The sequence below is a fragment of the Chenopodium album genome, chromosome 4 (assembly GCF_948465745.1).
Source record: "Chenopodium album chromosome 4, dcCheAlbu1.1, whole genome shotgun sequence".
In the NCBI taxonomy this organism is placed as follows: Eukaryota; Viridiplantae; Streptophyta; class Magnoliopsida; order Caryophyllales; family Amaranthaceae; genus Chenopodium; species Chenopodium album.
Genome location: NC_137837.1, coordinates 2,391,918 through 2,416,467, shown reverse-complemented (window position 1 = coordinate 2,416,467; position 24,550 = coordinate 2,391,918). Strand labels below are relative to the sequence as shown.

Here is a 24,550-nt window from a genome sequence, read left to right as displayed (position 1 = left end):
AAAAATTGACTAAAAGTTTACCATAGACCCTAATACCATCCCGGAGTCCTATGGGTGGGTGGAACCATCCAATTTGCCTTTAAACGACCAATTTATCGGTTTACAACTTGCACCGATTTCATTGACTCAAGCCTATCGCGAACATTTATGACAACAAAAAATAATCATATATGGTTCCAAACAGCATTATATGACCCCAAGATGTATTACCTAAAATTTCAAGAATTTCCGACACCGGGTCACGAAACCTCCAAAATTTCTCAAAAAGTGTGGATATTAGTCTTCAATTTTGGATTTTTTTGAATTTTTTTTGCCCGAAAATAAAAATTGCTGAAATGTTCACAATGGTCCCTAATATCCTCCGTGAGTCCAATTAGGTTGGTGGAACCATCCAATTTGCCTGTAAACAGCCAATTTAACTACCGATTTACAACTTGCACGAATTTTATTAACTCAAGTCTACTGCGAACATTTATGACAACATATAATGATCATATATGGTTCCAAATGGCATAATATGACCCCGAGATGTATCTCCTAAAATATTAATACTTTTCTAAATCGGGCCCCGAAACCTTCAAAATTTCTCAAAAACCGTGGATATTAGCCTTCATTTTTGAAATTTTTTGATTTTTTTTTCGCCCGAAAATAAAATTATCGTAATGTTAACCATTGTCCCTAATACTCTCCGAGAGTCCAATTGGGTGGGTGGAAGACTCCAATTTGCCTTTAAACGACCAGTCTACCGGTTTACAACTTACACCGATTTCATCAATTCAAGCCTACCACGAACATTTATGACAACAAATAATGGTCGTAATTGGTTCCAAACGGCATTATATGACCCCGAGACGTATCCCACAGAATTTCAAGACTTTTCGACACCGAGCCCCGAAACCTCCAAAATTTCTCAAAAAGCGTGGATATTATTAATATTCAATTTTGGATTTTTTTGATTTTTTTTTCGCCCGAAAATAAAAATTGCCGAAATGTTTACCATGGACCCTATCCTCCGGGAGTCCAATTGGGTTGGTGAAACCATCCAATTTTCCTGTAAACGGCCAATTTAACTACCGGTTTACAACTTGCACGGATTTTATTAACTCAAGTCTACTAAGAACATTTATGACAACATATAATGATCATATATGGTTCCAAATGACATTATATGACTACGAGATGTATCTCCTAAAATATTAATACTTTAATACACCAGGCCTCGAAACCTTCAAAATTTCTCAAAAGCGTGGATATTAGCCTTCAATTATGAAATTTTTTTATTTTTTTTGCCCGGAAATAAAAATTGCTGTAATGTTTACCATGGTCCCTAATACTCTCCGGAAGTCCAATTGGGTGGGTAGAAGCATCCAATTTGCCTTTAAACGATCAATTTACCGGTTTACAACTTGGACCGGCTTCATTAATTCAAGCCTACCATGAACATTTATGACAACATAATAAGATCATATATGGTTCCAAACGGAATTATATGACCCCAAGACGTATGCCATATAATTTCAAGATTTTTCGACAACGGACCCGAAACCTCCAATATTTCTCAAAAAGCGTGGATATTAGTTTTCAATTTTGGATTTTTTTGAATTTTTTTTGCCCGAAAATAAAAATTGCTGAAATGTTTACAATGGTCCATAATATCCTCCGTGAGTCCAATTTGGTTGGTGGAACCATTCAATTTTCCTGTAAACGGTAAATTTAACTCCTGGTTTACAACTTGCACGGATTTTATTAACTCAAGTCTACTACGAAAATTTATGACAATATATAATGATCATATATGGTTCCAAACGACACTATATGACCCCGAGATGTATCTCCTAAAATATGAATAATTTTTTACACCGGGCCCTAAAACCTTCAAAATTTCTAAAAATGTGTGGTTATTAGCCTTCAATTTTGTAATTTTTTGATTTTTTTCGCCCGCAAAATAAAAGTTGTCGTAATGTTTACCATGATCCCTAATACTCTCCGGGAGTTCAATTGGGTGGGTGGAAACATCCAATTTGCCTTTAAATGAGCAATTTACCGGTTTACAACTTGCATCGATTTCATTAATTCAAGCCTACCACGAACATTTATGAAAACAAAGAACGATCATATATGGTTCTAAACGGAATTATATGACCCCGAGACGTATCCTATAAAATTTCAAGACTTTTCGACACCGGGCCCCAAACCTCTAAAATTTCTCAAAAAGCGTGGATATTAGCCTTCAATTTTGGTACTTTTTTGCCTTTTTTCTAATGAAAATAAACATTGCCGAAATGTTTACCATAGTCCCTAATATCTTCCGGGAGTCCAATTGGGTTGGTGAAACCGTCCGATTTGCCTGTAAACGGCCAATTTAAATCTCGATTTACAACTTGCATCGATTTTATCAACTCAAGTCTAATTTGAACATTTATGACAACATATAATGATCATATATGGTTCCAAACGGCACTATATGACCCAGAGATATATCTCCTAAAATATTAATACTTTTCTACACCGGGTCCCGAAACCTTTAAAATTTCTCAAAAAGCGTGGATATTAGCCTTCAATTTTGAAATTTTTTGATTTTTTTTCGCCCGCAAATAATAATTGTCGTAATGTTTACCATGATCACTAATACTCTCCGGGAGTCCAATTGGGTAGGTTGAAGCATCCAATTTGTCTTTAAACGACCAATTTACCTGTTACAACTTGCACCGATTTCATTAATTCAACCCTACCACGAACATTTATGACAACAAATAATGATCATATATGGTTCCAAACGGCATTAGATGACCTTGAGACGTGTCCCATAGAATTTCAAGACTTTTCGACACCAGGCCCCGAAACCTCCAAAAAATTTCAAAAAGCGTGGATAATATCTTCAATTTTGGATTTTTTTGACTTTTTTTCACCTAGAAATAAAAATTGCCGAAATGTTAGCCATAGTCCATAATAACCTCTTGGAGTCCAATTGGGTGTGTGGAACCATTCAATCTGCTTTTAAACGGCCAATTTACTGGTTTACAACTTGCACCGATTTCATTAATTCAAGCCTACCAAGAACATTTATGACAACAAAGAACGATCATATATGGTTACAAACGGCATTATATGACCCCGAGACGTATCGCATAGAATTTTAATACTTTTCGTCACCGGGCTCCGAAACCTCCAAAATTTCTCATAAAGCGTGAATATTAGCTTTTAATTTTGGATTTTTTTAAAACTTTTTTTCACCCGAAAATAAAAATTGCCGAAATAGTTACCATGATCCCTAATATCCTCCCAGAGTCCAATTGGGTTGGTGGAACCATCTAATTTGCCTGTAAATGGCCAATTTAACTACCGGTTTACAACTTGTACAGATTTTATTAACTCAAGTTTACTACGAACATTTATGACAACATATAATGATCATATATGGTTCCAAATGGCACTATATGACCCCGAGATGTATCTCCTAAAATATTAATACTTTTCTACACCGGGCCCCGAAGCCTTCAAAATTTCTCAAAACGCGTGGATATTAGCCTTCAATTTTGAAATTTTTTGATTTTTTTTTTTCGCCCGCGAATAAAAATTTCTGTAATGTTTACCATGGTCATTAAAACTCTCCGAGAGTCCAATTGGGTGGGTGGAAGCATCCAATTTGCCTTTAAACGACCAATTTACCGGTTTACAACTTGGACCGGCTTCATTAATTCAAGCCTACCATGAACATTTATGACAACATAATAAGATCATATATGGTTCCAAACGGAATTATATGACCCGAGATGTATCCCATTGAATTTTTAGACTTTTCGACACCGGGCTCCAAAACCTCCAAAATTTCTTAAAAAGTGTGGATATTAGTCTTCTATTTTGGAATTTTTTTGACTTTATTCACCTGGAAATAAAAATTGCCGAAATATTTACCATGGTCCCTAATACCATCCGGGAGTCCAATTGGGTGTGTGGAACCATTCAATTTGCTTTTAAACGGCCAATTTACTGGTTTACAACTTGCACCAATTTACCAGTTTACAACGGCCAATGTACCGAACCCGACTTGAACCGAAATTTACCTAATCCCGTTTTAACCCTTCAAATCCCGATTTTATCCCAACTTGTTACTAACCTGACCTAAATTCAACCTACCCGTTCCTAACCCGACCCGAATTTAACCCAACCTGTTACAAACCCAACCCGAAATCAACCCAACCTGTTATAAACCCAACCCGAAATCAACCCGACTTGTTATTGACCTGACCTAAATTCAACCCGACTTGCTATTGACCCGACCCGAATTTTACCAGACCTATTACTAACCCGACCCAAAAATTCAACCCGGTCTGTTACTAACCCGACTCGAAATCAACACGACTTGTTATTGACCCGACCTAAATTCAACCCAAATTGTTCCTAACCCGATTTCAAATCACCTTAAATGCAATTTAGACCACCTTATTATTGTTAATCAAAGCATTTTGTCTAGGGAGACCAAGTCGGTTCAGGCCAGCAAAAGATTGAAGCATCATCCTCAACTTTAAGAGTTAAATATAGTATATATTTGGTGTATGGTCAAAGGAGATAATTATCTTTCAAATTATAAACAATAGTTCTCTAGTATATTTCCATATATATTATAGTCAACGGAAATAATTAGCTTGATAAAAATGATAACTATCTATTTATAGTTAGTTGAACCCGAATATGACTTGACTTGGAAATGACCCGACGTGATTGTAACCTGCAAATTATTAACTTGAACATAACACGACTTGAACCCGAGAATGACCCGACTTGAAAATGACCCGACCTGATTATAATATACAAATTATTGACATGAATCGAACCCGACTCAAACCCGAGAATGACCCGACCTGATTCTAACCCGCAAATTTTGACTTGAACCGAACCCGACTCGAACTCGAGAATTACCCTTACCCATTTTAACCCGTGAAAACCCGAATTAAACCCGTCCTATTGTTCACCCGACCCGAATGTAACCCGACCTTTATTAACCCGACCTAAACCCGACCCAATCGATAAGAAGTATGACCCGACGTGACTCGACTCAAGCATGACCCAACCCAAACTCGACCCGCATAGTTATGGAATTAATCTGAATTGCCCCGACCCAAGTTAACCCGACCCACTCTTGCCCGACCCGTTTACCCAAATTGACAGCTCTATACCTTAGTTTATACTTAATCCAAAATTAATCCGGATCTTTGTTAGGGCGGGTAGGGGCCACCCTCTTACTCATTGGTTATAAGGGTTATGAAGCCTATTAAGGACCTGTTATCTTTAGCTTAATTTCACTTCAGTTCAGTTCAGTTGAGATTCAATTAGTTCAGTTGAGATTTAATTAGTTCAATTCAGGTCAATTCCTAATTTTTTTTCTCTCATAAAATATTCAGTTCAATTCAATTCAGCTCTAATCAGTTCAGTTCAGTAAATCAGAACAGACTCTAAATATAAGTGGTGAAAATTAAAGTATTGTTATTTTTAAGGGAAAATACACTTTAATAATCCCAACTATTGCCGATTTACCTACAACAATCCTAACTAAGGTTTATTTTTTAACAATCCTAACTATGCACCCAGTTTTCCTCCAACAGACCCATCCGGTCAACACCAAGTCAATGACTTGCTGTAACAGGTAACCAATACCCGTGTCAGCACGTGATTGGTCTAAATTAAAAAATAAAAATAATAAAAACAAAAAATCCTCACAGCCACCACCCCTCCCTTACGCCACCACGAAACACTAGGGGCAACCCCCAGCCCGTCGGGAAATGGTCGACCATCTCACTCGACCCTCGAAAATGGCCGGCCGGCCCTTCCCAACCACAAAAATCACCGTCGCCGGCCCATTCCCACCCCAAACCACCGAATTCGACCTCTAAAAACTCTCATTCCCGAACCACTGAAATCGACCCTTGAAAACAACCTTCCCTCCATAAAAAAACGACCGTCCTCCCTTCCCCAACCCCCGAATTCGCCCCCCTAGGCGGTTTCGACTTTCGAGGGTGTAGGAAGGGAGGAGGAACGACATTGATTGTTTTTTTTTTTTTTTTTTTTTTTTTTTTTTTTTTCCGACGAAAGGGGAGCGAAGGGAGGAGAATGGTTTAGGGGATGAGATGGTTCGAATGTGTGTTCTTGGGGGGTTGGGAGGGCCGGCCGACCATTTTAGAGGGGTTAGGGAGGTAGTCGGCCGGTGGCTGGTGGTTTTGAGGGTTGTCTTAGAGTTTCACGGTGGGTGAAGGGAGGAGGGGGTGGCTGCCTGGCTGGGTTGGTTGATTCGATTTCTTTTTTTTTTCTTTTTTTTTTTTGAAGTTGATTCGATTTTTTTTTCTTTTGTTTTTTTTTAAATTTTTTAAAATTAAGCCAATCATGTGATGACATGTGGCATTTAAAAAACAAAAAATTACCCTTTCAGCAGGTAACCGATTTTTGGGACTGCTGGAGGAAAACTGGGTGCATAGTTAGCATTGTTAAAAAATATACTTTAGTTGGGATTGTTGTAGGTAAATTGACAATAGTTGGGATTATTAAAGTGTATTTTTCCTATTTTTAAAATAAAGTTCGAAATCAAACTTCAAAGTTCTCCAAAAGCGAGGTTATAAACAACTACCAAGCACTTTGTACTAACTTTTCTTGTATTGAAGAAAATAATTGAAAACAAGTAACCATAATTTTAAGCTTAGTAGTTCAAAACAGAAAAAGTCGAAAATGGACAAATAGATAAACACCAAAAAAAAGTGTATAAATAATAAAGGCACCAATGCATCATGATTAGAGAAGAAAGCCAATATTTGCCTATCAAACTTTCCTATTACTCCATTTTCTCTCTCCATTTTCATAACTCAACCAAAAAAAAAGTTGTGCAACAATGAAGTTTAACAACAAAAATAAGAGTATCCCATATTTCATTCATTCATTTCTATTTATCCTATTTATTATCCTCCAAAATAACCACATTCTTTTAATCCACGGTTCACCTATCAAAACCGTTGTTATTTTAGTTATGGAAAACCGGTCCTTCGACCACATGTTGGGTTGGATGAAAAAACTCAACCCGAAAATCGACGGCGTAAACGGGTCCGAGTCAAACCGGGTTTCACTCACTGAACCGGGTTCTCCAATTATTTATTACAATGACACGGCCCATTATGTGGTTGACCCGGACCCGGGTCACTCATTTCAAGCAATGAGGGAACAGATTTTTGGGTCGGACCAAACCGGGTCTGAACCGGCCCCTATGAATGGGTTCGCTCAACAAGCGTATTCTATTAATAAGAGTATGGAAATGGCTACACATGTTATGAATGGGTATAGACCGGAAATGGTTCCGGTTTATCAAGCTTTGGTTCAAGAATTTGCCGTGTTCGACCGGTGGTTTGCTTCCGCTCCGACCTCAACCCAACCGAACCGGCTTTTTATTCACTCGGCTACTTCAGCTGGGGCTACTAGTAATATCCCGGCCTTACTCGCTAAAGGTAACTCCTAGTACGAAGTATTAATTTTTTTTACTACGTATACCTCTTGTCGTTCTTTTTTAGTTGGCGTGTTTCTTTTTTCACTGTTATCGATATGTTAATTATAACTGAAATTTTTCTAGTTACTTGAGCTTTTGCTCTCCACATATTCATTACTCCGTATTTTATAAACAATTACTTCGAAAAATTATTTATCCATAATTGTTAAATTTGAGTCCGCCTATTTTAACTCGTGTTAGAATTATAACATTAATCTTGCATCGTTTGTGTGTGCACAAAGTTAGAAATTTTATTTCTTAGAGAACTTGGGCACTTGTTTAGTAGTTGATGCGAAAACATTTAAAATTACTAGTGTAAAAACATTGTGCAACGGAAGGAGTACGTGTTGCAAGTATTGATTTATTGCATAACGATAATGATTAATGAGTAACACGTCACTTGATTATATTTGTTAAACAGGGTACCCTCAAAGGACTATATTTGAGAACTTGGATAGTGAAGGAAAATCTTTTGGAATTTACTACCAAAATATTCCAGCCACATTGTTCTACCGCAATCTAAGAAAACTTAAGTATGTCACAAAATTTTTACCCTATGGTACGTTTTTCAAAAGACATGCTAAAGAAGGGAAGCTCCCGAGCTACGTAGTCGTGGAACAACGATACACGGACACTAAGGCTAACCCAGCCAACGACGATCACCCATCACACGACGTGTACAATGGTCAATTGTTCGTAAAGGAGGTGTATGAAACCCTAAGGGCTAGTCCACAATGGAATGAAACCCTCCTCTTAATCACATACGACGAGCATGGTGGGTTTTACGATCATGTCCCTACCCCGGTTAGTGGGGTCCCTAGCCCGGATGGTATTGTGGGGCCAGAGCCTTTCTTATTTAAGTTTGATAGGTTGGGAGTTCGGGTCCCTACTATAGCAGTTTCACCTTGGATCGAGAAGGGCACTGGTAAGTATACAATCAACCCCGTGTTTATTTTAATTTAATCAACTTTTATTTGACTTTGGAGAAATTGATGAGAGAAAGTATCTAGATAATGCTTTTGACTAAATGGGTTGAGAGCTGGATTTTGTAATTGCATTATTGGTTTCATTGTGGCCAAGTGGAGTCCAAAGTAAAATTTTGATGATATTGGAGATTTATTTAATTAGCTAGAAATGCAAAACGTTATAATTGAAATAATGAAATCCCACTAAAGTTGAAGATAGAATTAGCTAGAAACCTAAAAAACATAGATGGCCAAATAATTATTATTTTTAACAAAAAGTTGTAATTGAATAGTTTGTTGACCTATGTTGTACAATACTTCAAAGAGTTTCCACATTAGAAGGTAAACCTTTTGAAAGAGTTAGGTAAATTGACTTCCTACCACATCCATGTTTTCTCCATTTACAAGATACAAATGATGTTTGATTTGCATATCTTTTGTAGATTTTGTACGATTTTTCGTGCATTAATGAATGAATTTTAGTTTAAAAGTAATATAGTTATTTACCAAAAAATAAAATTTCTAAACAATTTAAACATTGATTAATTGATGATTATATATATATGATGGTTTGGTAAACATAGAGTTTAGAACTAATATCCGACCTTAGCTCAGTTGGTAGAGCGGAGGACTGTAGTTGTTCAAATAGACATCCTTAGGTCGCTGGTTCGAATCCGGCAGGTCGGAATTTTTTTTATTATTCCATTTTTGGTTGGAAAATTAATTTCTTATTATTGCACAAGTGTTTATAGAATGCTCAACTTGTTCATATTTGACACATTTTTGCAGTTGTTCATAAGGCTAAAGGACCATATCCAACATCAGAGTACGAGCACTCGTCGATTGCAGCTACTGTCAAAAAACTCTTCAACCTGTCTAGCCCTTTCCTAACTAAAAGAGATGCTTGGGCTGGCACCTTTGAGGGCATTGTACAAACCCGAACTCAACCTAGAACAGATTGTCCTGGTTAGTTCAAACTTTTCTTAAACTACACCAGTGTAACATAATGTATGTCTTCGTGTATTTCTTGAAAACTCGTTGTTCATATAAATATTTATGTTCGTGTATGTGTTCATAGTGCAACTGCCAATGCCGGTGAGGATGAGGCAGGGGGAGGCAGATGAAAAAAGGCAGCTGAGTGAGTTTCAGCAAGAGCTGATGCATCTTGCAGCAGTGATGAAAGGCGACGACATACTGTCAAGTTACCCTGAGAGTATAGCTAAAGGAATGACAGTGAAGCAAGGGAAGGAGTACATGGAGGATGCAGTGAAGCGATTCTTCGAGGCAGCAAGACTTGCCAAGAAGTTAGGAGTTCATGAAGAACAGATTGTCAAAATGAGGCCTTCTCTCACTTCAAGACCTTTAAAATCTGACACTCAACAACACCCTTAAGGCCCTATATAGTCAGTGTATCAGTATAGGTAGATTAGATCATCTAATCCGAAAAATGTACCAAAGTTTCAGGTAGTTAGTTTTGTTGTAATATGGAGTGTAACATTATCAGAAATATGGGAAATATAATTAACACTGATCACAAATTTCAGAACCCATACACATTTCTATAAGATGCAATTATGCACCGCGAATGGACTGTCTGACTGTCACTTCTGTATCGCGTTTTTTTATCTTCTCTGTTCATATATCTGCTGCACCACTGCTACACTTCATATGTAACTTTTCTCCTTAACAAAATCTCAATAGTAGTTCTATGCTTTATATAAGAATTTCCATGAATGTATATTATCCTCAGAGAATGTGTTATAATGTAATTACAGATTTTCCCAACCAGGTATATTGGCTGTGGCTTCGTTCACCATATTTATTAATCTTACCTGCAGCAAGAGTAGCAGCCATCCACAATACTCAAATGTGATTTCGAGTTACTTAAAGAAGCTCAATGAAGCAACGCAATCGATTATGACTAATAATGTAAATTTGCAGCATTGTTTAGACTTGACAGACAAACTCATGTAATTAAATAGAGGCTTACCACAGTCTCAGGAGCTCCAGGAGGAGGCAGTGTAAGATTCTTAGGTGGAGGACCGTCTTGAAACGATCTCTTGTCGAAATGCCAATCAGTGATCTGTCCATAAGTAAGCTCTCCCTGCATAGTTGTGACTATCAGACCAAAGAAATAGCTAGATGCTTTGTTACAACGAAAATTGCACTGATTTTCTAGCATGGTTCATTCTGATTATAGTTAAGGATGTACTAGCAGTTGGTTCCTAGAGAATGAAAAGGCGGTATATGCCAATAGTATTGGCTTGTCTTAATCACAACCATAAGTATAATGGATGATGAGAAACAATGGTTAATATGTACCTTCTTGTTATAATCACAACCATAAGTATAGTGTATGATGTAACTATTTCCAATATTCCAGTCCCTTGGAGGCTGAAATTAAATACAGAGGAGTTAACAATAATATTATCAAAGTAAATATACACATTGCTAAAATACAAATTATGCAAATATAGCCATAATTTTAGTACCTGCAACATGAGATGTTCATGAAGATTGTGCTTCACCCCATGTAATGCTGAAGCTATGGCATATGCATACCTTCACACAAGCACATTTCGACCTTAAACTCAAGACAAATATAGTCACGTACATCTATAATATTATTTGAACTAATAATGTGACGACTGAATCCAAAAGTAGATTGTAAAATTTGAACTCACATTTCTTGCACCCAATCAAAGGTACTATCCGCCTCTGGATCACTTTTTATTCGCAAAGATATATTCATCCAAGTAGGCGCGATTTCTTTTAGTAATGACTAACAAGTTGTAGAGTGTACCATTATTAGTCTAGGAGAACATAAAAAAATAAATGAGGTAACTAGGACAAAACTTCATTGCTTTCTTATTTACTTGTACCTTTGCTATTATAACTGGTGAGCTTCCAATAGGATCCACATTCGATATGGATCCTACCGGGTAAAACTTCCGAATGATGTTCTCGTTTTCTTCGGGTTTGATGTAGAAAAACGGATATGCTGCCGGGTTTTTTCCTTGTGCCAAATTAGGCAAGGGTTTCACAAATAGATGGTCTGGTTCACCCATCAAAATATATCTACATCAAGATTTTATGCGTAATTTTGTTTGATAATGTCACTTAGCTTGTTACAAAATAAATACTTCTTCATAAAAGGAATTAAGCAAGGAAATCACTTTTTTTTTTTTTGAAAGAAAGCAAGGAAATCACTTACTCTTCCTCGATTGTTGCCTTTTCCAACCATTGAACAAAAGCCCATGGTCTGTTTAACACAATGTATCCCTATACAAAATGTTATCAAATTTAGAACAAGCCTTTATTAATTTTTGAGAATTTTTGGTCAATAAAGTTTGAACCCAAAATACATATACTAATTCAAAAGAATATACATTTCATATTTTCATCTTTCGTATAACTCAAAACAAGAGCAAGTGTTGTTATTTTGACTGGATGCACCATGAGCACTGTACACCCGGGTCCACCAACTAAGTGCCAGTACTTTTTTGTATTTGGAAAGACAGAGAGGATGGCTTTATTATTTGATTATAGGAGGAAAATTAGAAGAGATTACTATTTTGAGTCTATTAATCATACTTCATACCTCAAAGATTAATTAATTTATCACAATGGTACTCACCTGATCTACACCCTCAGGAAGAGGATCCACCACAAAGGAAGGGATCTCCTCCATCAAACTATCGGGTTGACCCGAATGCAAAACCCGGGTAAACCCACCCATATCGGACCCGGGCAAATCTTTAACTCTCTTGTACCAATAGTACATTATCCTGCACTGCCATTTGCTATAGAGTGAATCTGTAGCTGTTACTGCTACATGAAACTTCAGCCGGTTTAAGCCCACGCCCTGATCCGGGTCCGTGGGCATGTTGATAACCGGTTCAACACGTCGATCCGGCCCGTAACTACTTAACACTCTTGGTTGACTTCTTATCAACAATAGAGTAGAGAAGTTACACAAGGCTATACAAAACCCAATAGCTAGTCCCACAAACAAAAACATAGCTCCCCTGCTCATTCTAGTTCTCCTATTCATTTTTGTACAAGTATGGTTTATCACATGAAAAAATATTGAAACTTTAGAAAGATTTTACAAGAAAAATGAATGTAAACCAAATTACAATTACAGAATTGTAGAAGAGGAGGTTGGATAAAAAATATGAAGCTTAACAAATGAAATTGTTTGTATTATACAAGTAGTTCATAATATAAAGCAGACAAGATAAGTTGTTGCAAGAAATTATTGATTATATATGATAATTGGTGTTTAGTATATGGATAAATGAACACTAGCCCATTTTTTATTATATGAAATGATCAACCAACCAAAATTCAATTGACTTGTGTATAATTAATTCTACTAATAATTGATTCGAAACTACACTGGTCTGACCAATACAAGTCTAAAATGGCGGTGGTAGTATCGACCTGTAATTGAAACCAACCATTGCAAGGATAAGACTTACATGTACCGTGATCATACAAGCAATACCTTATGCTCACATTGAAACCAAAGGGGGCGGCGTAAATCTTTTTATAGTCTTCCATAATTGAATTCAAGCATCTACTTCTGTGTTGAGGTAAAACTGTTAAAAAGTAAAACATAATTTGTATGTCATTAGGAAGGAGACTCCCCTCTCTACAAAATACACTGTAGTTTTTTTCCTCTGTTTTTCAAAATATGGAGTATTTCGGTACATTTTCTGTATATTCATCCCATCAAAAACTAAACAGACCTATGCTTTGTATAAGAATTTCTTTGTATATGCTATGTTCATAACATACTGCGTTCGATTACAGGGTTTACCAACCAGGAATATTGGCTGTAGCTTCATTTACCATCTTTACTAGTCTTACCTGCACCAAAAATCAGCATTATACACATCATTACAAAAGAGTTTTAAACTGCTGCAATGTTAATGAACAAAAAATGGTTATGTCATGTGGAAGTTTTCACTAATAATGAACATTAGAACAACGCGTCATGTTGTTTGTATAACATGTGGTGTCTGGTGTGTATAACCTGATATATGATGTATTCAGTAAGTGGCTATCTAAGTCAGAGACATACCACGGTCTCAGGAACGCCAGGAGGAGGCAGGGTAAGATTTTTCGGGGGAGGACTGTTTATATACAATCTCTTATCAAAGCGCCATTCACCAATTTTTCCATAAGTTAGGATTCCCTGCATATATAAATTTGAAATTCAGAGCAAAGTGACTGAAAATAATGTACTAATGTATTCATGATTATTAGTACCTTCATGGTATAATCGCAACCATAAGTAAAATGGATGATGTAACTTTTCCCAATATTCACGTCCCATGGAGGCTGTACCATGAATTTTTTGTGAAGAATATGCTTTACACCGTGCAATGCAGAAGCTATGGCATACGCGTACCTTCATACAACCACATTAACATTAATATCAAGCAAGCGCGAGTTGAATAATGTTGATCAAGGTGATAAAAAACAGTTACTTGTATCAGCTAACTCACATTTCTTGCACCCAACCAAAAGTGCGGTCTGCTTCAGGATTATACTTTATTTGCAATGATACATTCAACCAAGTAGGTGCGATTTCCTTCAGCAAGGACTATGACAGGAAAAAATTCATACCAAATTAAGGAAACTACTAGTTCAACTTTGACAAAGTGACACAATTCATTGCTGATGTACCTTGGTTATTATGACAGGAGAGTTTCCAATAGGATCCACATTTGATATGGAGCCTTTCGGATAGAACTTCCTGATAAGCTTCTCGTTTTCAGCTGGTCTGATGTAGAAAAATGGGAATGCAGCCGGGAATTTTCCGTGTGCTAGGTTAGGCAAGGGTTTAAGAAATATATGGTCTGGTTCAGCCATCAAGACATATCTACATTAACATTGGTAAAATGTCACTTACCACAAAATAAAGCAGTCAAGGAAGTTTTTACTCCATACTTACTGAATCCCGAATTAGTTGTTTATCTCAAAATCTTATAATTAAGGATATGTGAACAGGCCCTAAGTATTTACACGGGTGTGAAATATTCAATCACGAACCACTACTATTTTCATAAAGGCGACAACTTTTATAGACGGAGCAAGTATCAAAGATTTGGAGAAGTCTTAAGTTTTGATGCAATTACTCACTCTTCCTCAATTGTTGCCTTTTCCAACCATTGCACAAATGCCCAAGGTCTATTCAGCACAACATATCCCTAAATAAAATAAAAATCTCCACTTTAGAACAAGCAAATATAAGAAATTTTTATGTCAGATTACATACATTTAAATATGTTAATAGAATAGTAGAAAGTAGTTCTCAAATCAAACAAGTAACCTATTATTTATACCAATTATCTGCAATGAATATTGTCAATGATGAAAGATGTATATGTATATATGATTTTGAAACCTTGACCAGTAACAGGTACCAGAGAAGCAATTATGCACCTAACCATATAATTATTTGACCTTGATTTCATGAAACATGAACTAAAAGCAAAGTAAACTATACTATATTCTGCTAGACTAGAAAACCACATCACCATACAATAAATTAACAAAATTGCCAAAAGCCCAACCAATAATAATTTAATAAGTACCAATATAATTAGATTAATTACTTAAAACAAATTAGATTAGATTAATTGCTTGTATATATGCATAATAACTTAAGAGTTCTACTTACCCAAGAGAATTATGTAAGCAAGTAAGCAACTTCCCCTATTTTGTGGTAAGTAGTATTTGAAAGTTCCACTTCCAATGCTTCTATGCATATGCCAACGAAACAACTTTTCAATTTTTTATATCCTATGAATTTGCACATTTTATAAATTTAGATGTCAACCAAACAACCACTAATCTACTAAAGAACGGATTTTTTTTATTGAACTATCTAGTCTAAGAAGAATTAAAATGAGGTTTTGAAGGTACCAATTTCTTACATTTTAAAATTCTTTCTTTGAGAGGATTCTCACACTACATGACTACAATCACCCTCTACTAAAAGTTCTTTTTTTTTTTTTTTTTTTGAATACCAAAAGTTTAGTTTGGTTGGTTGCTATATATTTTCATGTGCATAAAGTGAAATGACACAAAACACCAATCCAAACAAAAAAATAAACCAAAAGACAAACTTGAAACCAAAGCAAAGCAAACTAGACTAGACTAAACTAAAGCACAATCATTCTAACAAAAAACTAAAACTAAAACTCACCTGGTCAAGGCCATGAGGGAGAGGATCCACAACAAAAGAAGGGATCTCCCCCATCAAATTATCGGGCCGGCCCGAATGTAAAACCCGAGTAAACCCGCCCATATCCGACCCGGGCAAACCCTTAACCCTCTTATACCAATAGTGCATTATCCTACATTGCCATTTGCTATAAGGTGTGTCTGTAGCCGTGACTGCTACATGAAACCTCGGGTTCGGGCCTTCGGCTTCTTTCCGTTCTTTAGGCATTTCAACAACCGGGTCAGCCCGGCCCGGATCATTATAACCCACTCTTTTAGGTTGATTTTTTAACCACATTAAAGTGACAAAACAAACCCCAATTGTTAATGCCACCCATAAAAACAGAGTTCCCCTGTTTCTAATGCTTTTCCTCCCATTCATTTTCCCTCAATCATTCAACAAATTCTGCACATAAAAATGATTTTAACAAAATGGGTATGAATAAATTTTGAAAAAAAATTGAAACCCCAGATGAAATTCTCAATTTTTATTGAAATTGATTAAAACAGATGTTAGTAAAAATGGTGAGTTAAAAGAGGGTACCTGAAATTCTGGAATTGATGATGCAGAGGAGTAATTGCAAAGGGTGGGAAATTGGAGGAGAGAGAAAACAGAGGAGAGGAAATAAAAGGGGTGAAGTAAGAGTTAAAATCACATGGAAAGTGAGAAGTGGGACAATATTGATGGAAGAAGAATGTGAGAGGGAAGGAGAAAATTCTCCCCGTCTCAAACGTTACTCAACTTGACAACTGGGGTTTTGTTTTATGGACTGACTCGCTATTCATTAAGGTTGCAGAAATAAACAGTTGACTTTCTTTTGTCACGCATATGCTAGGAATTAGACTTGGGCACGGTCTTGGCCGGATCCTTTAAGCTTAAGTGTCATGTCAGCGTGTTTTGTACTTAAACAAATCGTGTTTGTAACGGAGTGATAAAACTTTTGCTAAGAATTGTGTTGATTTTATTATATAGGACCTCATGTTCCATATGGCATGTTGTGCAACTCGTGTTGTGATAATATTTTTTGTAAATAGATTTTAAAAATATATAAAAAATATATATATATATATAAAAGAAAAAAAAAAAATCAAGCGAGCGAGCGAGCTGATACATGGATCAACTTTTTAAACTCGTGACGTATTTTGAAAATAATTGACCTTCCAATGTATTTCTTAGTACCATGGCGGACTTGTTATGAGTCAAGCTTTTTCGTGTCGTGCCTTATCGACCCATACTCATCTCTATTAGATTAGGGCTTGTTCTCTTACGTTGAAATTCAGTTCAGTTCAGTTCAGCTTCTAATTTCCTTCTCTTATAAAATATTCATTTCAGTACAGTTCAGTTCAGCTCAGTTCTGTTCAGTTCAGTTCAGTTCAGTCAATTCAGTCAATGAGAACAGGCCCAGTCTTAGACTCGATACACCTATAGGGTTTTATTGCAAATAGAAAATTAATGTTTGTGTTAGTAAACTACTCTGTAATTTCAAAAAAATAAATCTTCACATGTCAATAATTCCATACTCCATAGTACAAGCCATTATTAACATTCAACTATACCCGTCAAATTTTTTATTTTTTTTTCATGTATTGCGGTCACAATTGTTTAAAATCTTATCATACAATAGAAACTTTTGTGAGTTCATTTATCTTTATGTAAGAGTAATAGATGATCACATTTTAATAATGAACACATGAGATTAAAACACTACAATCGTTCTCCTTTTCAGACTTGAGACTTCCCAACCTCAAACGTAGTTTTGAACTTCTGATAAACTTTGTTCATTCCAAAAACAAAAATTAACCCAAAAAAATACAAACTTTATGTTTTTAACTCATCATACCTTCTTTTAGTAAAACTCAAATGTAATTAACATTTTGTAATAAATGATAGGAAGTTCAAATAAATTGATTATGACATAAAATGAAAAATATGAATACTTGTTTAGATTATAAGAAACAAAAATTAAAGTGAATTGTAATTAGCCAAAAAATATATCCGTGAAATTGGATCGGGGGTTTTGAACCCGACGTGAATCGAACACGCAACCTTCTGATCTGGAGTCAGACGCGCTACCATTGCGCCACGGATCCATTTGTTAAACATTATTATGACAATTTATATTAGAACATTAAACCAACAAAGTATGCAATTATTCAAATACATTACATGAAATCAATGACTTTTCACATGAAATTGAACTACAAGATTGTTGTTGCAGCTCTTCGTGCTAATATAATCCAACAAATAACGCGATACACGATGAAAAACCCGATCATAATCCCAACATTTTCCCATCTAATATCTCTATCAAGACCTCTATTCCTCAAAACATCACCTCCATTCATCAAACAATTACTAGCAGTATGGTTTTTATTGTTTGCCCAAGCAAAACAATCATTTCTCATACCCCAATATTCGTTAACAATCAATGAGTCCAAAGGGTACCTATATAATGAAACATAGTACATAAAAATCCAATACTTTGGTATGATCTCTTTTGGTATGAAGTAGCCAGAGAACAAGAAGAATGCTCCAAGAACGGTGCAAATGAGCGAGTTTCCGGCTATAAAATCCGGGGATATTGAGCTTAGGAACATGACTAATGAGCTAGCCATGGAGATTATTAGCCATACCGCGAAAACAAAGAAGGAGAATGCTTGGATTGAAGGGTTTAACCCTACAATCCAATACACAGGAACAGAGAAAAGAAGGGCTATTACAAGTAAAAATGGGAGGAATATTAGGGTATTGGCTATCATATAAGAAGACATTCTATATGCTTTTCTTGAGGATTCTTTCATGATTACCTTTCTTTCTTGGAGGTATATAGGTAATGCTTCAACTGTCGACGAAAGGAGGAAGCTTAGACTGAATGCAAATAGGCCTAATCTTTCTCCAACACCGGTTTCGTTTTTTCCTAGTTTCACATACACACTTCCTAGGCCTAATCCTCCTACAAGAGCTTGCATTGTTCTTGCAAGAAATAGTTGCTTTGTTCTATATATCACTTTCCAAAATCTTGAACAAAGGATCATTATTTCAAGACCCCAATTGTAGAAATACCCTTTAATTCCTTCATCAATTGTTGATGAGCTTGATTCGTGGAAGTCGAATTTCTCATCCTTGTTCCAAATTGTTGTGTTAGGAGAGGTATTAGGTTGCTCGATTTGTGAAATTGTCGATTTTTTATCTTCGAGTTTGGAAATTATCTCCATAGCAAACTCTAAGGCATTTAATTGTAAGGGAATTTGGTAACCAAGATGGGAGATCCTTCCCTCAAGCGATTCGAGGCTTCCACTGTGAGCCACCCACCCATGGGATAAGATCAAGAAGTGAGAAATATGCTTAAACATTCGATAACTCGGTTGGTGTATCGAGAAGATAACACTCTTTTGTGTCGATTTCGACATCAATGAAGAAAGCAATTCAATGACTTGAAGTGCTGAGGAGCTATCTAACCCTGAAGTTGGCTCATCTAGGAGCAAGATTGGAGGGTCATGGATCAATTCGACACCAATCGATACACGTTTTCGCTCTCCCCCGGAAATTCCCCTGTTTTCTTCATCACCCACAAAGCTATTTGCAACTTGGAGTAACCCAAGTTCTTGCAACAAACTCTCAACTCTGTTTTTCCTCTCCTCTGAGGTTAACTGCCTTAACCGAAATTTGGCGCGAAACATTAAAGTTTCTTTAACGGTTAACAAAGGAAGTAAATCATCTTCTTGGGCCACAAACCCACATAAAGTTCTTAATTGGGCTGGGCTTTTTATTGGGTACCCATTTACAGAGATTGAATTTGGGTCAAATTCTTTCTCTTTTACTCTCCCAGAAATGACCCTTAAAAGGGTGGACTTTCCTGTCCCACTTGGGCCCACAATAGCTAGCATTTGGGAACTTTGGGCTGTGAAAGAAATTGATTTGAGGATCTCAATGTTGGGCTTGGGCTTATGAAATGGGCCCCCATTTTGTTTGAGGGTGTAGGAAAGGTTTTTGACACTTAACTTGTAAACCGTTGTGGATGGTGGTGGTGAGTGGTGGCGCGAGGAGGAGGAAGAGGAGGAGCAACTGGATAATTCTTCGTTCGAGTCTGAGGTCGAAAAAAGAATTATCGCGTCATCTTCCGTGGCGGGTAGTTTAAAGCATTTTGCCATGGTTTTGTTTGGGGGTTATATGCTTAGGTTTGGAACTAATATATGGCAAAGTATTTTATAGTAAGGGAGTTTATGTATTTTTGGAGGTTGGAGGTTGGAAGTTGTAACTACCAAAGTTTGCTTAATGGTGTGGAATTTCTTGTGTTTGGTTATCTAAGAAATATTATGTACTCAAGTTGACTCTAAACTAAAGACTTGGGTTGGGTATGAATGGAAATAATGGAATAATGGTTTTTTAGTTTATTTTGGTTAACCAACATAAACTTAGGTTAAATTAGGTTTGAAAGTAATTTGTAGTTCCCTATTTTGGAGATTACTTTTCCCCTGAGTTTCTCATGGTAACGGTAACGTATGGACATTTGATTACTTTCCTTGATTTTATGCTATCTTTTTAATAAATCACCACATTAATTAATTTGTTTTTGTTTTTTAACTATCAATTTTATTTTTATTTTTATTTAAAAAAAAATTAAAAAAAATCCACACCTTCTTTTTGTTTCAAAAAAATTTGAAATTGTCACTCTCCAAAAAAAAATTAAAATGATCATTTTCCTCGTTTCTTTATTTCTTGAGATGGTCACTTAGGCATTTTTCCTTGTTTTCTAATGGTCACTTTCCTTATTTTGTTTTCTTCCTCTTTTGCTCTTTCTTTTCTGTTTTTTTTTTAAAAAAAAAAAATCACTTTCCTGGTTAGTTTATTCTTTACATTTTTTTAAAAAAAAATGTTCACTTCTTAATTTTATTAATTTTTTCTTTTTTTTACAATAATTACTTTCATTAATTTGTTTATTTTTTGAATTAATTTAAATGATCACTCAATTGGTTTATTTTTTCCTTATATTGGATCACTTTCATTAATTCATTTATTATTTTTCTTTGAAATGATCTCTTTCCTCAACTCATTTAAATTTTACCTCTTTTAAAATAACATTTTCGTTACTTCTTTTGCTCATTTTTGTTATGACATATAAAATCACTTTCTAAATTAGGTTGTTTACCAAACCAGACCAAAGACCAGCATTTTCAATTTCAATAATAGGTAATCGCCCTGATCGGACCGGTTAAGCTGTGAAATTTCCTCATTTAGAACATTATTACATGTTAGCTAATAATGATTGAAAAACTTTTACTGAATGTTTTGTTTCTTGCATTAGTTTATGTAAAATTGCCATAAATTATCACCTTAATAGATATTTTTTAAAAAACAGGAGTAAAACTTTAAACAACTAGTAAAAAATAATTCATTTTTGACCAAAATGAAATGGGGATAGAATTTCAATCCAAATAACCATATGAATACATCAAGCTGAAACAGAATTTACACATAGGTAAATACCAATAATGCAATTAGTTTACATAAATTCCTAAATTGTCACTATCTTTTAGTCCCAAAGTAAATCATCAATTAGCTCAAACAGAACTTATAAAGTAGATTTGTAGACTTATGTTAGTTTCAAACAACATTTAAACTCATTTAAGACTTTCAAATAACTTTTCAACCTCTAATAAGCTAAAACTTTTCATCAACATACATATACAAAATCCTATATGTTGTCAACCAGACAACCACACCATTAGTTGTTGGGGTGGCAAATACATTCACATACAAGGAGTAAATTAAGTAATGAATTTTACGTCGATGTTCATACAGGGAATAAGGGGTTACTCTAATGGGAAAATGAGGCAAGTGGATTTATACTAACGAATAATGGATAAACGATTACTCTTATAAACAAATGTGGTCCGTCCATAATCAATACTTACTTCTTATTCAAGTAAAATTTTAGAACCATATATACTTCATATAAATTAAACATACAATTTATGGAATATATTTTCCATAATTCACTTGCCCAAATTTTTGTTTTAAGTTGAAAATAGCAACTAACACCTTACCAGAATTGTTTTTTGTTTGTTTTTTTTTTTTTTTTTTTGTATTTTTTTTTTGTTTACAAAAAAAAAATGTTTTTTTTTTTTTTTAAATATATTCCCTCCTTTACACGATTGCTAAAATTAAATGTAGTCGTCAAGAAGGAAATCTCAAATTGGAAAGCAATGGTTTATCCAAATAATTCAACTGAAATAAATTATACGAAGTAACAAATAAATAAAAATTTATAGGGAGCAAAAAACTCAGAGTTGTCATAGACATATCTCCAACCTAGTGGCATGTGATAGCTTAAAAAGATACAGTTGAATAAGACACTTCACATATAAAGCCAAGGGTACTTCTGACATTATTATGCGTTGATTCAAGACTAGGACGATTTGTTGATCAATGTTCAATGTCTGTGTACAATTTTATTACCATTAATATTTTAATTAAGTTTAATCTACCATGGTCAAACCCATTTATAGAAGCTAAATCATTTGTTGAAAAAGTTTTAGTAACTTTTTTGTTTGTTTTCAAGAGATATATTGGTGATCTTTGCTTTTGTTTCAGTTTTGGATTAGGTTTTCATGGGTTGGGATTTGGGTTTGTTTTCATCTCCGAATTGATACATCATATAATCGTCTTTTTTTCATAAAGTAGTTCTATCATGAGTTAATTACTTGGAATTAAAATTAAAAGTTAGGGCATGTTCTTTTCAGCTTAATTTCACTTCAGTTCAACTCCTAATTTCGAGTCTGTTCTGATTGACTGAACTTGACTTATTAGAGTTGAACTGAACTGAATTGAATATTTTATTAGAGAAGAAAATTAAGAATTGAACTGAACTAAACTAAACTGAACTTATTGGAACTGAACTGAACTAAAAATAATCTGAAGAGAACAGATCCTTCCTTCTCTCATAAACAATTCATTCCAGTTCAGTTTAGTTCAGTTCAACTCAGTTTAGTAAATCAGTTTAGACCCTTATTATGAGACTATGAAGAGATTTCATATATAATACGTTTGGTTTCGTCATTAATAATATTGACATACTATATTAGAGTCATTGTAATAATTAATTTAATTCAAAAAATAGATGATTCAAGTTTTCCTTTAATAATACATAGTACTCCGTAATATGTATACAGAGTACGAGATAAATATAAATAAATTGTAAGAATTTGTTGAAAATTAAGGGTGAGGATCGAAAGTTTATTGGACACGAAGTATATTTTATACAATCTTATTTTAATGGTAACAGAAATGTGGTTTTCATCAATTGACTCTTATTTTGACGTGTAGGTATAATTTGATGAGCATCAACTAATTAAACTAACGTTATTTCACTGCAAATTTGTATTATTATCGTTGAGGTAGAAAAAAAAATGAAAAATTTTAGAGTTTAGCACCCTTTCACATCTTGATTCTAAAATCAATTCCAAAATAATTACGATCGTAGTGCCAAGAATATGAGATACATATCAAAAAGATAAGATTCTACGTAAACATAGAGGGGTGTGCAATAAACCTTGATAAGTTCAATTAGAATAAAGTACTAATTAAAATAATTAGATTAAGATCTCCAAGGTTATGTTCTTGACAGTAATCAAGATTATACTACTAATTTTGCTTACAAATTCCCGACTTTTATGCATCGTTAGAATCGAAGTCAATTTTATAAATAAAATGATCTTTTGTTGACCTTTAATATGTGAACTAAGGGGAGTACTACAATACTCGTACTTATCATTATGTACGACATACGTATGTTGCGGCATGTCCATGGTATAATGAAGTTGCAAGTCTTGTAACAACATAGAGCTAGGGTTAGATAAATGGCTACATCAAATATGATTGAGAGAAGGGGCCACACTAATTATTATTATTAATAATTAATATGATTAATGATATTTTGACATTACTAGAGTGTATGGTATAATAGAGCTTATGTTGTCAAAAAGGGAATAAAAGGAAATATTTCCTAGAATAAGCTAAACATCAGATAGTCCATTTCATCTTAATCACAGTTATTTTCGATAATCTTTTTTTAAAAAAAGTGATAAGTTTCCGACTGCGTTTCTATCTACAAATCTATTTAAGTCTCAAAGAGTATTAATTAGTTTTAGTTCTGATGCCATTAGGATAAAAAATAAAAAGGATTAAGAAAAATCAAGCTCGAAAAATCATGTAGGATCTCTTAATGTAATTATGTAAACATGTGAAGGAAATACCCGTTTAATTAATTACTACCTCCGTTACAGGTTATGTGCAACGACTTGACATAAAGCAGAGAAGGAAAATGTCTAATCATTGCACATAACCTGTAACGGAAGTAGTATAACACTATACAAGATCTTACAACTGTCATTTCACTTGCTCTCAGCTGACGAATGATATATACCATGAATTTTCTTTAATGGAAATATCAGTTCAATTAAATATAACACTACACGGGATCTTACAACTGTCATTTCACTCGCTCTTAGCCGACGAATGATATATACCATGATTTTTTCTTTAATGGAAATATTAGTTCAATTAATTATAACACTATACAAAATCTTACAACTGTCATTTCACTCGTTCTCAGCTGACGAATGATATATACCCTGACTTTTTCTTTAATGGAAATATCAGTTCAATTAATTATAACACTATACAAAATCTTACAACTGTCATTTCACTCGCTCTCAACTGACGAATGATATATACCATGACTTTTTCTTTAATGGAAATATCAGTTCAATTAATTATAGCACTATACAAAATCTTACAACTGTCATTTCACTCGCTCTTAGC

At 34.8% G+C, this 24,550-nt stretch overlaps 4 protein-coding genes and 2 non-coding genes across 6 annotated transcripts; 2 read left to right on the top strand and 4 right to left on the bottom strand.

Annotated features, from left to right (window-relative positions):
• The first annotated feature begins 6,799 nt into the window (after positions 1–6,799).
• LOC145628500 (non-specific phospholipase C2-like) lies at positions 6,800–10,066 on the top strand. The gene is made up of 4 exons (XM_081680811.1): positions 6,800–7,484; positions 7,944–8,447; positions 9,277–9,453; positions 9,566–10,066. The coding sequence occupies exons 1-4, from the start codon at positions 6,878–6,880 to the stop codon at positions 9,877–9,879; spliced, it is 1,602 nt and encodes a 533-aa protein (XP_081536937.1). The 5' UTR covers positions 6,800–6,877; the 3' UTR covers positions 9,880–10,066.
• TRNAY-GUA (transfer RNA tyrosine (anticodon GUA)) lies at positions 9,088–9,174 on the top strand. The gene is given in 2 exon segments: positions 9,088–9,124; positions 9,139–9,174. It is a non-coding gene; the product is annotated as a tRNA-Tyr (tRNA).
• An 8-nt stretch (positions 10,067–10,074) lies between the features above and the next one.
• LOC145628501 (hydroxyproline O-arabinosyltransferase NOD3-like) lies at positions 10,075–12,714 on the bottom strand. Its single transcript, XM_081680812.1, has 8 exons — positions 12,125–12,714; positions 11,702–11,769; positions 11,370–11,565; positions 11,172–11,269; positions 10,980–11,049; positions 10,810–10,881; positions 10,478–10,591; positions 10,075–10,319 (listed from the first exon to the last, which is right to left on the bottom strand). Exons 1-8 carry the CDS (start codon positions 12,539–12,541, stop codon positions 10,257–10,259), a joined length of 1,098 nt encoding a protein of 365 aa, XP_081536938.1. The 5' UTR covers positions 12,542–12,714; the 3' UTR covers positions 10,075–10,256.
• A 310-nt stretch (positions 12,715–13,024) lies between these two features.
• On the bottom strand, positions 13,025–16,564 carry LOC145628502 (hydroxyproline O-arabinosyltransferase NOD3-like). The gene is made up of 8 exons (XM_081680814.1): positions 16,271–16,564; positions 15,710–16,132; positions 14,641–14,708; positions 14,185–14,380; positions 14,004–14,101; positions 13,765–13,906; positions 13,577–13,690; positions 13,025–13,362 (listed from the first exon to the last, which is right to left on the bottom strand). Exons 2-8 carry the CDS (start codon positions 16,106–16,108, stop codon positions 13,309–13,311), a joined length of 1,071 nt encoding a protein of 356 aa, XP_081536940.1. The 5' UTR covers positions 16,109–16,132; positions 16,271–16,564; the 3' UTR covers positions 13,025–13,308.
• Positions 16,565–17,745: 1,181 nt separating this feature from the next.
• TRNAW-CCA (transfer RNA tryptophan (anticodon CCA)) lies at positions 17,746–17,817 on the bottom strand. The gene has a single exon. It is a non-coding gene; the product is annotated as a tRNA-Trp (tRNA).
• Positions 17,818–17,879: 62 nt separating this feature from the next.
• LOC145626296 (ABC transporter G family member 23-like) lies at positions 17,880–19,885 on the bottom strand. The gene has a single exon (XM_081678726.1). The coding sequence runs from the start codon at positions 19,876–19,878 to the stop codon at positions 17,926–17,928; it is 1,953 nt and encodes a 650-aa protein (XP_081534852.1). The 5' UTR covers positions 19,879–19,885; the 3' UTR covers positions 17,880–17,925.
• Positions 19,886–24,550: the final 4,665 nt, after the last annotated feature.